A 16,671-nucleotide genomic window follows, 5' to 3' on the forward strand; every position below is an offset into this window, starting at 1 on the left:
TTTGTAGGGAGAGAGGGTTCATAATATGGAGGTGGTTCTTCTTGATAAGGATATGGAGATGGTGAATATTGAGGTGGTGGTTCTGGGTGTGGTTCATATGGAGGTGAATGGTGGAAAGGGGCTTGTGAGTGTGGTGGTTCAAAGTTATGTTGAGGAGGGGGCTCATAGGCATATGGTGGGGCTTGTTGGTAACTACAAGGGGGTCCACCATATTTATCATCTTGGTACGTACCCTGGAATGGCTCTTGACCATAGTAATTTGGTGGAGGTTGGTTGTCACGAAAGGGTCCACCAAAACTATTGTCTTGGTATGCATCACATAATGGTTGTTGGTTATAGCGCATTGGAGGGGGTTGTTGCCAAGAGGGTTGATCAAATCCTTGTGGCTCCTCCCATCTTTGATTCTTCCAACCTTGATGCCTGTTCTCATTATAGCTTCCATTCCTTACAACAACATTGGAACCAAATTTGAAATCAGAGGGGTGAGAATTCATAGTAGTTAAGGAAATAAAAACTAATAGAAATTAATGAAAATAAACTCCTAAAACTAGAAACACTAACAAAGAAACGAAAAAGAAAATATTTACAATAACCAATAATAAGGCACACATTTGCAATTTCCCGGCAACGGCGCCATTTTGACGAACGGACTTTTGTGTGGTCTAGAATTTTATAAAGATAATCACGTTATAATTATAGTTTCTAAACTAACAGAGAATCCTTTCGTACAAACATTTTGGTTGTCACAATAACAAACCCAGTAAAATTTATAACCGAAGTATTCAAACCTTGGGTCGTCTCTCAAGGAATTGCAGGGAAGTATGATTTATTATTGGTTATGGAAAAAGGTATATTTTTGGGTTTTTGAAATAGGGAACATGAAAATAACCTGGCAATAATTAAAGTAAATTATCATGAAAACCATTGCAAGGTATAAGAACTAAAAATCCCATCCTAGTTATCCTTATAGGTGTGATGAGAATTGTTTATTGCTCCCACTTAGTTAACCCTTACTAAATAAAGAAAAGTCAAGTGGACTAATTAATTTGATTCCTCAAGTCCTAGTCAACTCCTATGGAAAGACTAGCTTTCGAGGGATCCAAATCAATCAGCAAATTCCAATTTTCAATCAACTGCTGAGTTTGATAACTCAAGTGTCACCAATCACTCAACCAAATCAAAGGGGGAAAATCTAAATTAAATTGGAAGCATTAATAACATAAATAGAAGAAAAGTAATCACAATTCTGAAATACCTCAATTTGTATTAATTAAGAAAATCAATTCTAACATGGAGTTCATAAATCAATATTTGAGAAAATAAACAAACTAAAGTAATAGAAGAAATAAAAGTATAAGAGAAATTAAATTAAAGGAATATTGAACCTGGAAATGAGAAAACGAAGAAATCCTAATCCTAAAACCTAAGAGAGAGGAGAGAGCCTCTCTCTCTAGAGAACTACATCTAAAACCTAAAATTATATGTGAATGAAAGTTGTCTTAATGAATGGATCGATTCTCCCACTTTATAGCCTCTAATCTGTGTTTTCTGGGCCGAAAACTGGGTCAAAAACAGCCCAGAAATTGCCCCCAGCGTTTTCTGTTATTTCTGCAGATTGCGCATGTCACGCGTACGCGTCAGTCACGTGTGTGCGTCATTTGGCGAATTTCGTTGTCACGCGTACGCGTCATCTTGCAGAACTCCATTCCACACGTACGCGTCAGGCACGCGCACGCGTTGCTGCAAATTTCTCCATTCCGCGCGCTTGCCTGAGCCATGCGTGCGCGTCGGTGCTCACTGGTTATCTCCTTGGTTTCTTGTGTTCCTTCCATTTTTGCAAGCTTCCTCTCTATTCTCTAAGCCATTTCTGTCCTATAAAGCCTGAAACACTTAACACACGGATCACGGCATCGAATGGTATAAAGGAGAATTAAAACGTACTAATTAAATATCTCTAGGAAGCAAGTTTTCAACCATAGAACAAAACTAGGAAGGGATTGTAAAATCATACAAATCATATGAATAAGTAGGTAAAGACTTGATGAAACCACTCAATTAAACACAAGATAAACCATAAAATAGTGGTTTATCAATCTCCATCAGTTATTACTACTTTAGAACTTTTCCCACCCATCGCTTCAACAAACGTTTCCAACAACCACTTATACGTCTCTGTGGTTTCGTCAGATAGTAGGCCGGAGTCGAAGATAACAGTCTGCCCATGATGATTGCATCCGGAGAAAATGACCAAAGGTTTGTTGTATTTATTCTTCTTGTACATTGAATCAAAGGCAACAATATCTCCAAAGTAGTGATAGTCGACAATTGGCTGTCCATCTGCCCAAAAAATATGCTCGAGCCTTTCGTCACTAGTGAACGTATACTTCCCAAAGAACAGCGGATCATTGTTTGACTTGCCAATCAAATAGTTTATTGCCACATTGGCATCCCCGTTTTTAACTTTTGATCGACGATAACGATCAATGTGGTTGTACAAATTTTTGCGTGTGAAGCCAGCATGACGATATCCACCCTTCTGAAACGCAATATATCCCATAATATGGCACATCTTGACACCAAAATTATGAAGATTTTTCACTTGGACTTTATCAGTAACAGTGAGACGACGATTGGCCAGAACCAAATGCGTAAATTGGGGGGTGGGGGGGCGTCAGATCGTGGTTGTGAGATTCCACAAAACATGATACCTTCCATCTACCGCAGCTGTAGTCAAGCTTTACCCTAAGCCGAGCTGGACACTTGGTTCGCGTGAGTGACCTTGCCTCCCTTGATCTATCATCCAGATCAAGATACCTCATATTCCTCCAGCCTTCCTTATTGCAAACAAGTTGCCTGCAAATGATTCTACCTTGGTTATCCCTAATGACGTCGTCCTTCCTCATTACTGATGCCAAGGCATCTTAGCGTAGTTTTACTAGTCTTTTTCCTTTGTTTTCAATAGGTTTTATACACTTTCTTGAGTTACAAGTAAGTCATTTGGGTGAAAATTCATGTGTATTTAGATTCAATCAACCGAGAGTAATTTGATGCATTTTCATGAGATTTTGTGCTATAATTGCTTATATGTCAAGAATGATAATAAGTCTCATGATTTTAGCAAAGCTTTGATGCATTTGTTGATTGATGACAGGTGACCAAAAGGCTTGGAGGAAAGTTGAAGAAAGGGGACAGCAGAAGACAGCAAAACCACCCTGGGAAGAGTTCAAAATTATACCGTGGAGGAGCCCAAGTTTGCGCCCAAGTTTGCCGCAAACTTGGAGGCAAACGTTGGTGCAACAACTAACCTTGAAGGAGCTCAAGTTTGCGACCAAGTTTGCCTCAAACTTGGAGGCAAACGTTGGTGAAATATATGCACCCAGGGGAAGCCAAGTTTGCGTCCAAGTTTGCCTCAAACTTGGAGGCAAACGTTGGCATATAACTTGCACCCAGGGGAAGCCAAGTTTGCGTCCAAGTTTGCCTCAAACTTGGAGGCAAACGTTGGCATATAACATGTCCCAAGGGAATCCAAGTTTGCGTCCAAGTTTGCCTCAAACTTGGAGGCAAACGTTGGCATGAAACATGTACACCCAAGGGAGGCCAAGTTTGCGTCCAAGTTTGCCTCAAACTTGGAGGCAAACGTTGGCACTAAATGTGATCCTGGAAGGGCAACGTTTGAGTTCAAGTTTGACCCCAAACTTGAACTCAAACGTGAATGACAGATGAAAAACCTTTCTGCATAATTTCAAAAACCAACGTTTGAGTTGAAGTTTGCCTCAAACTTCAACTCAAACTTAAAGGCTCAGAGTCCAAATTGCAAAAGGGTTTTTCTCACAAGCCCAGGAGCAACCAACCAAGGCTATCTTCAATCCAAGTCCATCAAGGCCAAGGCCCACATTCAAGGCTCCAAGACCATTAGAAGAAAGTGTATAAATAGGAGTTAATTTGATTTAGTAAGGAGGTCGACTTTTACTTTTGAATTTACACCTCTTGGAGGATTTTACTTACTGTAACTTGGATCTGGGAGGAGAATTGAATTCTCTTCCTCTTCAGTTTCTTGTTTTCTTTTCTGCAAAGTTTTACTGAGTCTTGGGTGTTGAGAATTGAGGAAATTCTGTCTCAATCTCACCTTGAGATCTCTTTTTGTTTCTTTCACTGCACCATTGGAGAATTGAGATTTGAATTCAAGTTTTCTTACTGTTTTGATCTTTAATTTGTTGCAATTGATTTCTGAATTGGATCAAGGAAAGTAGTGAGATCTAGACTTGGTTTTCTAGTCTCTTGATCCCTGAGATCTGAAATTTCCTTTTAATTCTTCTGTTGAACACTTCTTCAAGCCAATTTACATTTTCTGTTTGAGATCTACTGCAATTAAATTCATCTTTTACTTTCCTGCTTGTTGCAATTTACTGTTCTCTGTTTAATTTCTGCAATTCCAATTCCTAATTCCCTTTATAATTCAAGCAATTTACATTTCTTGCACTTTAAGCTTCAGCCATTTACATTTCTTGCAATTTAAGTTTCTGCAATTTACATTACTTGCACTTTAAGATTCAGCTCTTTTAATTCTTCTGCACTTTAAATTCTTGTCGATTATCCCTCCCCTTTAAATTTCATGAAATTTGGCTTCTATTGGATACAAATCACTCAAATCAACTCTCGTTCGCTTGACTAAATCAACCACTAAACTAAAATTGCTCAATCCTTCAATCCCTGTGGGATCGACCTCACTCACGTGAGTTATTATTACTTGATGCGACCCGGTACACTTGCCGGTGAGTTTTGTATTGGATCGTTTTCCACACATCAATTACAAATCCATGCCAACAAGCATAAGCATTATAAAATTGGCAAGCCTCATCCTCTGTCCTAAACTCCAGGTTCTAAATATCCTTCACCATTAAATCTGCTATTCTTTTTACACCACAATCTTCTTCACTCTTGCTAGTAGAATCCAGTGAATCCACATCGTTAACTTCAGCATCATCTTCTGCATTCGGTTAATAATCGAAATCATCACCCAAATCATTATTTGAATTATTCTTAACATCATCTTTGTTTATGGACATAATTTTACCCCTGCCAAAATCCAGGTTGGTGACCAAAATGTGAATAAACATAATCAATGGCAGCAACTACATGAAGCTAACCTAAGCTACTTAAAAAAAAAAACTACAGCCACCGAAACCAAGGCTACTTAACCTAAGCCAACTGTTTAAGAGTCCATTATAACTTTTTAATTTCAATGCCCCAAACCTAGCCACAGCATACAACTGGCAAATGTGACTTAAAATCCTAATTCCATAACATTAACCCAACACCATAAACAGAGAAATATTTAAAAGACAGAGACTTCCATTAAAATTAAACTAACCTCGATTATTAAAAAAAATTGAAACGGAGATACCTTGATGACAACCTAAGCTTGAGATCCAATGAGTAAAAAAATGAACTTCTGGAGGGAGACAATCTTAATTAAACACCCTCACGTGATTCGTAGCCGGCTGAGAAATGAGGATGGTAAACCCCTTCGACCTGCAACAGCTTGTTCACGATCAGATGTAAACCTACTAGGTTCACAAAATTCACAACATGCAAGCACACAGAGATCATCCTTTGGCCTCAAATTAGTCGATGCCGGATCCCAGCCGATGAAAACAGAGTTCCAGTAATGGCTCCCGCAACCACAGAAACAGAATGAACCTATGGTTGAAGTGAAGAATAGAAAACGAAGAGGGTTGGCTCTATGCCTAAGTCCTGGGGTTGAATAACGTGTTGGATAGTATAGAACGAAGGCCAAAACATGAAAGAGGGTTGGATCAGTGGAGGCTATGCGTCTTCCTTTTCTCAGAGATGTATGTTGAACTTGAGGAACAAAAGGAGAGTTTTTTGTGTTAAGAAATCAATTTAGAGTGTAAAAATTTTAATTGCAAATTTCTTCCAATACATTATATAGTATCCATATATAACAACTAGTCATATAATACAATGTAGTATATTCATGCTATAAGTTCATTATGAGCTTTGCCTTTCATACTTCATCAATTAATGAACCTTTAAAAATTTTTCTTGATCAATAGCTATAATGGTGACACCTAAACAAGAGTAAATCACCCATAAAATTGCCATGAATTTAAAAAAAATCACCTATATAATATCCTATTTTATACAAGTTTAACTATTGCGTATCTTTATATAATATTCCTATTTTATGCTTAAGTATATATAACATCTTAAATTATTTAGAGAGTTAATTTTAAAATAATTTATTAATTTTTTTATCTTAGATTTATATTATATTATATTTTAATAAAAAAAATAACAGACTCAGTGAGTTCATTAAAATTGATGCAACGATAGATTATATAATCAATAGTTTTAAAATAAATAAAGTCTTAATTATTTCAAATATATACATACAATGACGAGAATATAAAAAATAAATTAAAATTTTTTTATTTTAGATTGAAAATAAAATTATTTTTATTATTTTTTTAAAATAAAATAAACCGACAGAGAAAATAAAATGAGCATGTGCATTATATTTATTTCAAGATGGATGTATATATAATTATATACTCAACAATAATTCCTATCATCCCCGTCTTCAATAATAATCATAATAATAATAATAATAGATTTTTATCATCCTTTAACAGTTACTCTATTTTCTGTGAGAGAATAAATACTAATTGTATATGTGAGACTAGTGTATGTGTAAGTGAAGGAGAAAGAAAAAGAAAGAATACTAAATTAGTTAATAATTTATTTTATTTTTACACCTTAAATTTGTGAAAATTCATGATTCTGAAAATCAGATTGGATTGACCAGTTTGACCAATCCAACTGTGAACCGGACATCTTTACAATTTGGTTCAATCTATAAAATTGCCAATCATAAAACCTTTTGAAAATGGTTGAACCGGTTAATTGGATCGAATTAAAATCCAGTCAATTTTTCTAAAATGGTGTTGTTTTGCATTTTGTATAAAAATAAAAGGGAAAAGCCTTCAGACATTCAAGAATCAAGAGTCTCCTTCTCCTCTCAAACTCTCTCAAACGTAGCTCTTTCTTCCATGGTTCTGAAAATTGAACCGGTCATTGAACAGCTCTAGTCATTGATTCACAATTTACTGGTCCAATTGATTCAACCGTAGTTCAACCGGAATAACTATTTTATAATAAAATAATAAATAAAATATAAATAAACACACTAAAATAAATTAAAGTCTAATATAAACTATAAATTATCATCCCAATTTAAAATACTACATCAACCAAAATCTTAATTTTTGTCGATGTACAAATTCAAAAGTTAAATAACCTTTGATCTCATCAGTTAATAACAATATGATATTGATTATATTATTAAGAGAGTCACAATTTTACACAATTTTAACAAAATTATTAGCACAAAAATTAATAAAGATTAATAAGGATAAACATAAGACTGATTATAATGAATTAAGTAATAGTTTTACAATTTAGAACCCAAAAAAGGAAAATTTAGAAATACAGGAATACTATGTAATTGCTATTTAGAAAATGAACATATTAACAATGCTACACACATATATACTCTTTTTTAACAAAACTAATCTCAAATGATATACTAGATATATATTTCCTATAACTAATAATGATAACATACAGAACTTAATTTCACTAAGTAATTTCACTATTTTTTGTATCCTTTATCAAAATAACAAATTAACTAATTTAGTTAATACACAACTCCAAACACAGCAAGTAATATGCTTCGTACACTCCTCAAAAGCGGTCTGGAATCATTTGCAATAATAGTAAACTATGCTTCATTTTTTTTTTGAAAGAAAGAAAGAGCTCAACACTTATGGTGGAGCAAAAGACACAAATCATAAAAGACAAATAACTCTTATGTTATCTCCGGCATAGCCATCGACCACATGAGTTATTTTGTATACCACTCTGTAGCACATGAAAACGATTGATCTACACACTCTATAACTCCTGTTGTCTTACTCTGAAATATGACTTCATTCTGTCTTAGCCAAATAATCCATATTACTAAGAAGAACCCAACTAGCCAAAACTTGCGCTGCTCGTTTCTCATCGGCAAGTAAACTATGCTTCATAAACAACTCAAATTGTCCAAATCACAAATATGAACGACACTATTTAGAATCTACAGAAGCATATCAATTTTCAGAAATGCGTAATTGGCAAAATTTATCCAAACATGATAAAGTTAAGTTCTCAAAGAAAAATTTTAATTGAACACAGAAACACAGCACAATAGAACACAAGATACACAGCACTGAAGAAGACTTTGTACAATACATCATAACAGCAGTGAGCAGAATTAATCAATAATCTATTAAATATTCAATAATCAATAATCAATCAATCATTTAATAATTAATATAATTTTTGAACGAAAAATAAAAACAAAAAGAAGAACAAGCACTATCAGTAAGCAGAGAAGTCATTGCCTTCTTCGATCTAAAGAGTACGAGAAAAAGTGGTTATTGAATAATGATTGATTATTGAGAAGTCAGTATGTTTTTATTTTTCGTTTAAAAATTATATTGATTATTAAATGATTGATTGATTATTGAATGTTTAATTGATTATTAATGAATTATGCTCATTGCTATTGTGATGTACTACTGCTATATGCTGTGTATTTTGTATTCTGTTGTGTTGTGTTTCTTTGTTCAATTAAAATTTTTCTTTAAAAACTTAGCTTTGTCATGCTTGATAAATTTTGTCAATTATGCATTTTTTGAAATTGGTATGCCTCTGTAGATTTTAAATAGTGTGGTTTGTATTTGTTATTTCAATAATTTGAGTTGTTTATGAAGCATAGTTTACTATTATTGCAAATGATTTGAAACTGCTTTTCAGAATATATAAAGCATGTTACTTGTTGTGTTTGGAGTTATGTATTAACTAAATTGATTAATTTGTTATTTTCGTAAAGGGTACAAAAGATAGTGAAATCACTTAGTGAAATTAAATTATGTTATGATTAGTTATAAGAAATATATATCTGGTATATATGTTAAAAGAAGTTTTGGAATGAGTCTTGAATATATATGCAGATTCTTAATATATATATATATATATATATATATATATATATATATATATATATATATTGAAACTCAATAGCATTTTCTAAATAGTAATTACATAGTATTTTAGCATTTTAAATTTTTCTTTTTGGTTCTTCATTCTGTTTCTTTCAGCAGAACTTCTTTATGATTATGGACCAAGATCACTTCAGACCAGGTTACAGCTTGTTAAATAAAGTTTAAGGCTCTAATATCCATTTATTAGTTCATTAAGCAATTTATAAATCATTCAGTTTTTATGAATTTAAAACTATTATTTGTTCGTTATAATCAATCTTGTGTATCTTTATTAATTTTTGTGCTAATAAATTTGTTAAAATTGTATATAAATTGTGACTATCTTAATAATATAATGAGTATTATATTATTTTAAATTAATAAATCAAAGGTATTTAACTTTTAAATTTAAATTTTGACAAGATTTTAATTTTGGTTGATATAGTATTTTAAATTGAAATGATGATTTAAAATTTATATTATACTTTAATTTATTTTAATGTGTTTATTTATATTTTATTTATTATTTTATTATAAAATAGTTATTCTAATTGAATTTCAGTTAAATTAGTTAGACCAATCCGATTTTCGGGATCTCGGTGGAAATACATGTTTTTATTTTCGTTTCTATTGGTTGCAAAAACACAACAAAAGGTATAAATCATATATTTTTGTATCCGTATTTAAATCAGAAATAATGAAAAAAATGAGTTAAACAAAAAAATAGTCTACTTGACGCACTGTTAAAAATTTAGCACCTCTTGGAAAGCTTAGCTCTATCCTATGAGAGAACACGAAGCAAGAATGGAGGTGGAAGTAGACACTCCAGAAGACAAGGACCTCTTCAAAGCTGCTGAAAATGGCGACGCCTCAACCTTCCGATCTCTCTCGTCTAAAGCACTCTCAAAAGCGCTCTCCCTCACCAACGAAGACCATCGCTCTCTTCTTCACGTTGCCGCTTCTTCCTCTCACACCGAGGTTCACGATTACCTCTTTGCTCTCTCTCTCCCTCTCTCTCTCTCTCTCTCTCTCTCTCTCTCTCTCTCTCACACACACACACACACCCCATTAGTTCTCATTCAATTCTGGTAGAAATGTCTCCTTCTTCTGTGACTTGAATTGGGATTTAGGGTTTATAGTGAATTTTTTTAGCTTGGTAGCTGTCACTGGATTCGGCATTTTTTTGTTAAAAAGAAGAAATAAGACTGTGGATGGTGGGTATGTCAGGTGGTGAAGATACTGTTATCTGCTGATGCATCAGCTAGTGTGATAAACAATAAAGATGAAGAAGGTTGGGCGCCCATTCACTCTGCGGCTAGCATTGGGAATTTGGAGATTGTGGAGGCATTGTTGAGCAAAGGTTAGTGGTTTATTTATAAGAGGTTTGGTTCTTGATACTGCTACTGCTACTGATGTCAGGCAGCATCTTATAATTTTCTTTGAAACTCCAAGCTATGATGATAATTAACTGACTCTATCTGTGCTCCTGAGATTGAGAATTCTATTACTTGATTTGCTTGGTATGTTATTGAGTTGAATTTAAGTGTACTGTTGTGTACTGGAAAGGTGTTTACTTTTATCTCCTTGTGGTTATATTGATTTCAATTGCATTTTTTGTTTCATTGAGGTGAAATGTATCTTATTCAGCATAATGATTTTCAGGACTTTCTTCCTTTCTTTGCCAACTAGCCCTACTTGGATTATGGCTTAAAATTCCTAATGACCAATACATATCTTTCATTGTTCATTTGCATATAGAAAGACTCACCCATTATTCTTGGTTTTAATATTATGGGTCTTTCGATTTTGGTAGGAGCTGATGTTAATTTAAAAAATGATGGGGGTCGAACTGCTCTACATTATGCTGCCAGCAAAGGTTGGGTGAAGATTGCTGAAAAACTCATCTCCAATGATGCCAAGATTAATATAAAGGACAAGGTTGTAGCATATACTTATTTTTATATGTTACAATTATTTGAATAACTCCTCCCCTTTTTTCTTTTCTTTCATAAGTTTTTGGTTGAAGACGAGATTTCTATCATGATCAGGTTGGTTGCACCCCATTGCATAGGGCAGCAAGTACTGGGAATTCTGAGTTGTGTGAACTTCTAATTGAAGAAGGTGCGGAGGTTGATGCAGTTGATAGAGTTGGTCAAACTCCTTTAATGAATGCTGTGATTTGCAATAACAAGGAGGTATGCGTATTCTATGCGTGTATAACTGTAAAAATATGAGCTAACAGGTCTGCCGAATATTTCTCAAAAGAAAGCCTGTATGTGTTAAATATTTCTTGTAGATGATCTTATGATCTTTCTATTTCGGTTGTACCTCTTTGTATTTCCTTTAAAATTTTTCAGAGATTTTAATTTCACCACTTAGTCATCTATTATTCTTCGTGTTTAAATTACTTAACTCATTCATCTTTTATCATAATTAAGAATGAGTGGGATGCATTTGTTCCAGATGATAAATGCTTTAATATAATAAAATCATTGGCTAGTTGCATCAGAAAAGCTTCTTCGTCAAGATGTACATAATTTAATTTTCTAATCTACTGTATTCTTATCTTGAATGAAATAACACAATGGTTAAATAAAGGTAAGTCTAGCAATATTTATGATCAAACAAGGTATTCTAGTAATATTCATTTTGTTTTTAACAAAAAAATAAAATTATTCTTTGGTATTTTGTTTGGAAATGAGTGTTAACATCTTTAGTTTTTTTCTTTGCCTTTATTTGTACTCCCAATAACTTGCATAGAATCTGCAAACAAGATGTTTTGGTGCACACTTAGGGCTTGTTTGGGTGAGCTTCTAAGAAAAGATCTTTTTTTTAATTATCTTTTTTTAAAAGATCTTATGAAAAAGTAAAAGTAATTTTATGTTTGGATATCTCATGCAAAAAGATCTTTTTATCTATCAATTATGTTTGGATATAATAATATAAAAGTACTTTTTTATTTATTTATTACATGAAAAACATCTTTTTTTAAGGAAAAAAGATCTTTTAAAAAAAGATGTAAATTATAGCTTCTAAAAAAAGATGTTTTTCTGATTTTTCTAGTGCTTTTACTTTTACTACTCGAAATTTGCCAAACACGCTAAAAAATAAAAAAAAGATCTTTTTTCATTGAAAAAAGATCTTTTTTTTTATCAAAATAATGGCGCCCAAACAAGCACTTAAGGTGGTTCTTAAAAGATCATACATAGGTTAATGGTTAATGGTGACATGGTCATCAGGAATTTGAATGGCTAAAAATTTAAATCACATTAATATTTCACTGACCAAATTCACTCGTGCGATCTTTCAGGACCAATTTAAACATTAATACTATTTACTTAGGAGTATGTTTTGACTTCTTTTTAGGATAATGTTATGGGGGCCAACATTTTTAGTGAGATAAAATGGGGAGCTAGCTAATGCTGGCTCAAATGTAAAGAAAATATAAATAAAAGATTTTAATCATCTAATATTTCTTTTTTTTTTATTATTATTATAAAGCATTAGAAATATCAGGGCCATGGAGCATATGTTTTCTGAGTCAAAAATCCTTACCCGTGTGTTCTGTGTTTACAGGTAGCACTCCTTCTGATAAGACATGGAGCTGATGTTGATGTGGAGGACAAGGAAGGGTACACGGTGCTTGGTCGTGCCATGGATGACTTTCGGTCTGTACTGATAGATGCTGCTAAGGCCATGCTTGAGTTATGTAACTAACTAAGTAGAAGAAGAAAAAGAAGAAAAACTGTTGACAGTGGAAAAGAGAGAACAAAACAGTTAAAAGGAAGGATGGTTTTGTCGAAGACCTGTTCCAGTGGATGAACAAATTCCACCTGATATACAGTCCTTGAGAACAGAACGGAGAGATTTCGTTAGTGTTGAAAAACAGTATGATTCTGTAAACAGAACATGGACCTCTTCGCCACATTTTCTCAAACTTGTCATAGAATCGATCACACATGGGGTTGCTATGAGTTTTTATCTTTTTTTGAATAAACTAACTAGTAGTTTGGGCATGCAATTTGTTTTGTGAAAAGATAGGTATATAAGGATGTTAGAAGGTGGTTGGGAATTCCAATTCAAGTGCTAAGTTTCTCGGGTTTTTTTTTTAATTATCTAAATAAAAAATTTCTTATTTACTAACTTATGTTCTCATGTTTACTATTTCACTCATTTTTTTTTAATTCTTTTTCATTTTCCAATAGTTCTATTATTGGCACCTCTAGACAAATATATCTTACATACGTTTTGCTAAATAAAAAAATTATAAAGAATCAATTTTTTAGTCAATATTAATTAATTTTTTACTATAAAATTATTTTTTAAATTTTTTTGAGAATATTTATGGTTTAGAGTTTAGGATTTAAACTTTTAAATTTCTATTTTATTGGTTCAATGACTGATTTGATTTCAGAACCTTAATTTTAGGATGATCCAGATTTGACATTTTCATTTAGGAGTGTTCAAATTTAAATTGATTTAAATTAAATCGTTTATCCAATTCAATCCAAATAAAAAACCGAATAAAACTATTTTTCAGAGGAACAAACTTTTTTGTGAAGTTTAGTGAAGCAAGCACCTTGCCAGAGCCCATTGTAGCAGAAGCTAAGTTTTCGGGCTGCTTCGGCTGGGAATCTAAAAAATCCGAGTCAGACGGTTAGACTTGTGTCGACGAACCGGACTCGAATCTCAAGAGAAAAAATAATAATAATATATTACTATATTACCTGCTATAGTTAAACTTGAGATAAGTTTAATAATATAATAAGTGAGTCCAAAATCTACCGGTGCGGATTAATGCCGGCACTCTCCAATGAGTTTAGTTATGCTGAGACATCCTCATAGATCTTTTATAACTGAGATAATTATGTTACTAGTGTCATATATACTAGTAGCTTATATGTTTACTCTAGTAAGGTAAATATGTAACTACCCAACTTTCGGTATATTATGGTCATACAAAAAGCCAAATATCAACTTGTTTTCCTTAACTTTATCTATTATTTAATATATGAGCATGTTGCCTTGTTATTAGAGCGATACCGATTTAATGGATAATTTTTTTTGAAACAAAAATATTTAAAGGAATAAAATAAAACATACACAAACAAGAATATAAAGGAATATAAGAGACAGATAACGAATAGATAATGTACATCATATACAACTCATGTAGCGTTATACAAAAGAATTGGTCAGTATATGCCTTCATCAGTGACGATCGGATTTTCTATCGGTAAAGAATAAAAGTAATCGCGCTGTAAGTATAGCTTCTAAACCAACAGAAAATCCTTTCGTACAAACGTTTGGTTGTCACAAGTAACAAAACCCAATAAAATTGATAACCGAGTATTTAAACCTCGGGTCGTCTTCTCAAGGAATTGCAAGGAAGTATGACTTATTATTAGCTATGGAAAAGGTAGAATTTTGGGTTTTTAAAATAAGGAACAGGTAATTTAAATGACAAGAAAAATAAATTAATAATAATAAAATCTCTTGGCAAGGTATAAGAATTTGGAAGTCCTGTCCTAGTTATCCTTATCAGATGTGATGAGAATTGGGTTTTAATCCCACTTAGTTAAGACTTGCTAAGCAAAGGGAAGTCAAGTGAACTAATTAGTTTGATCCTCAGGTCCTAGTCAATTTCTATGGAAAGACTAGAGTTATTGGAGTACAAATTAATCAGCAACTCTCAATTTCAACCACTGCTTTATTTGACAACTCAAGCGTTACCAATTACTTAACCAAAGTCAAAAGGAAGAAAATATTTAAATTAAATTAAAAGTATCAATATAAATAAAGCAAAGCAATCTTAAATCTGAAATACCTCAATAATGTGTATTAAATAAGAAAATCATAACATGAATGTAGCATAAGTCAAGTTGAAAAGATAAATAATAATTAAAGTAATAAATAAAAATAGAAAAAAAAATTAAAGGAATATTAAACCTGTACTTGAAGAGAAGTAATCCTAAAATTAAGAGAAATCCTAATCCTAAATCCTAAGAGAGAGGAGAGAGCCTCTCTCTCTAAAAACTACATCTAAAAACCTAAAATTGTGAATTATGAGCTGATTATTATGAATGAATGGATTCCCCCACTTTATAGCCTCTAATCTGTGTTTTCTGGGCCGAAAACTAGGTCGAAAACAGCCCAGAAATCCTTGGAAAAGAAATCTGCCACGCTGATTTTCGTCACTGCGACGCGTCCGCGTGGAGCACGCGTTCACATCGCGTAGCGTCAGGTTAACTATGGCATATTATATATCAAATCGAAGCCCCGAACGTTAGCTTTCCAACGCAACTGAAACCGCATCGTTTGGACCTCTGTATCTCAAGTTATGACCGTTTTAGTGCGAGAGGGTCAGGCTGACAGCTTTGCAGTTCCTTCAACTTCTTGTATTCCTTCCACTTTTGCATGCTTCCTTTCCATCCTCCAAGCCATTCATGCCCTGTAATCTCTGAAAATACTTAACGCACATATCAAGGCATCGAATGGTAATAAGAGAAGATTAATAATTAGCAAATAAAGATCAAAGAAGCATGTTTTCAATTATAGCACAAAATCAGGAAGGAAAAAGTAAAACCATGTAAATAGTATGAATAAGTGGGTAAAGAGTTGATAAAAACTACTCAATTGAGAACAAGATAAACCATAAAATAGTGGTTTATCAACCTCTCCACACTTAAACAATAGCATGTCCTCATGCTAAGCTCAAGAGAAGCTATAAAGGAGTGAAGAGGAATGGTAAAATGTATGAAATGCAACCTATGAATGCAACTACATGCAGAATGATTTTTCCTACTTGGTTAAAAGTAAATAAATCTTTTAAGAACAAATATGAACTGGATTTCACTAATTCAACTCATAAAAATGAAGTACAAATAGACTTGTAAAAGAAAATAGCTCGTGAAAGCCGGGAACAAAGAATCGAGCATCGAATCCTCACTGGAAGTGTATGCACTCTAATCACTTAAGTGTTTTAGGTTCGATTCTCTCAATTCTCTACTAACCTTGCTTTCTAAGGCTTGCTCTTCATCTAACAATCAACATAAATTTGATGCACAGATACACATATCAAGAGGTCTTTTAAGGGTTGTAATGGGGTTAGGGTCAAGGTAGGATTGTATTTGGCCAAGTGGACTAAAATCTAAATCCTTAATTAACTTAAGCTTTTCACCTAACTTTAGACAATCCATGTAATCATAATACCACATCTAACTATCCATTAACCATATTTTCCACATATTCATGCATTCTAATTTCAAGTACAGTACATATGCATTGCTTTCACCACTTACTTTGGGACATTTTGTCCCCTTTTACTTATTTGCTTTTTTTTTCTTTTTCTCCTTTTTCATTTTTTTTCTTTATATATATTTTATTAGTATTATTATTATTTTTTTTCTTTTTTTTTTCTCAATACATATGATTAAATTATTGAATGCATGAACATGTCCTAAACATTTCTTTCACATTTTCAGAAAATTCTAACATACTCAATTCTCAAACTAAATGTTTCCAAACCCACTTTTCCCATACTTAAATCATAAGCACTCTC

General features: G+C 32.9%; 1 protein-coding gene and 1 pseudogene across 1 annotated transcript; one reads left to right on the forward strand and one right to left on the reverse strand.

The window, feature by feature from the left end:
- The window catches only part of LOC107640582 (protein FAR1-RELATED SEQUENCE 5-like), a 28,825-nt pseudogene extending 25,922 nt beyond the window's left edge, over positions 1 to 2,903 (reverse strand).
- Positions 2,904 to 9,800: 6,897 nt separating this feature from the next.
- Positions 9,801 to 13,253, forward strand: LOC107643596 (Ankyrin repeat family protein). The gene is made up of 5 exons (XM_016347286.3): positions 9,801 to 10,088; positions 10,338 to 10,470; positions 10,924 to 11,048; positions 11,159 to 11,305; positions 12,687 to 13,253. Exons 1-5 carry the CDS (start codon positions 9,894 to 9,896, stop codon positions 12,825 to 12,827), a joined length of 741 nt encoding a protein of 246 aa, XP_016202772.3. The 5' UTR covers positions 9,801 to 9,893; the 3' UTR covers positions 12,828 to 13,253.
- Positions 13,254 to 16,671: the final 3,418 nt, after the last annotated feature.

This window comes from Arachis ipaensis, chromosome B5 (genome assembly GCF_059453495.1).
Source record: "Arachis ipaensis isolate K30076 ecotype BB chromosome B5, ASM5945349v1, whole genome shotgun sequence".
NCBI lineage: Eukaryota > Viridiplantae > Streptophyta > Magnoliopsida > Fabales > Fabaceae > Arachis > Arachis ipaensis.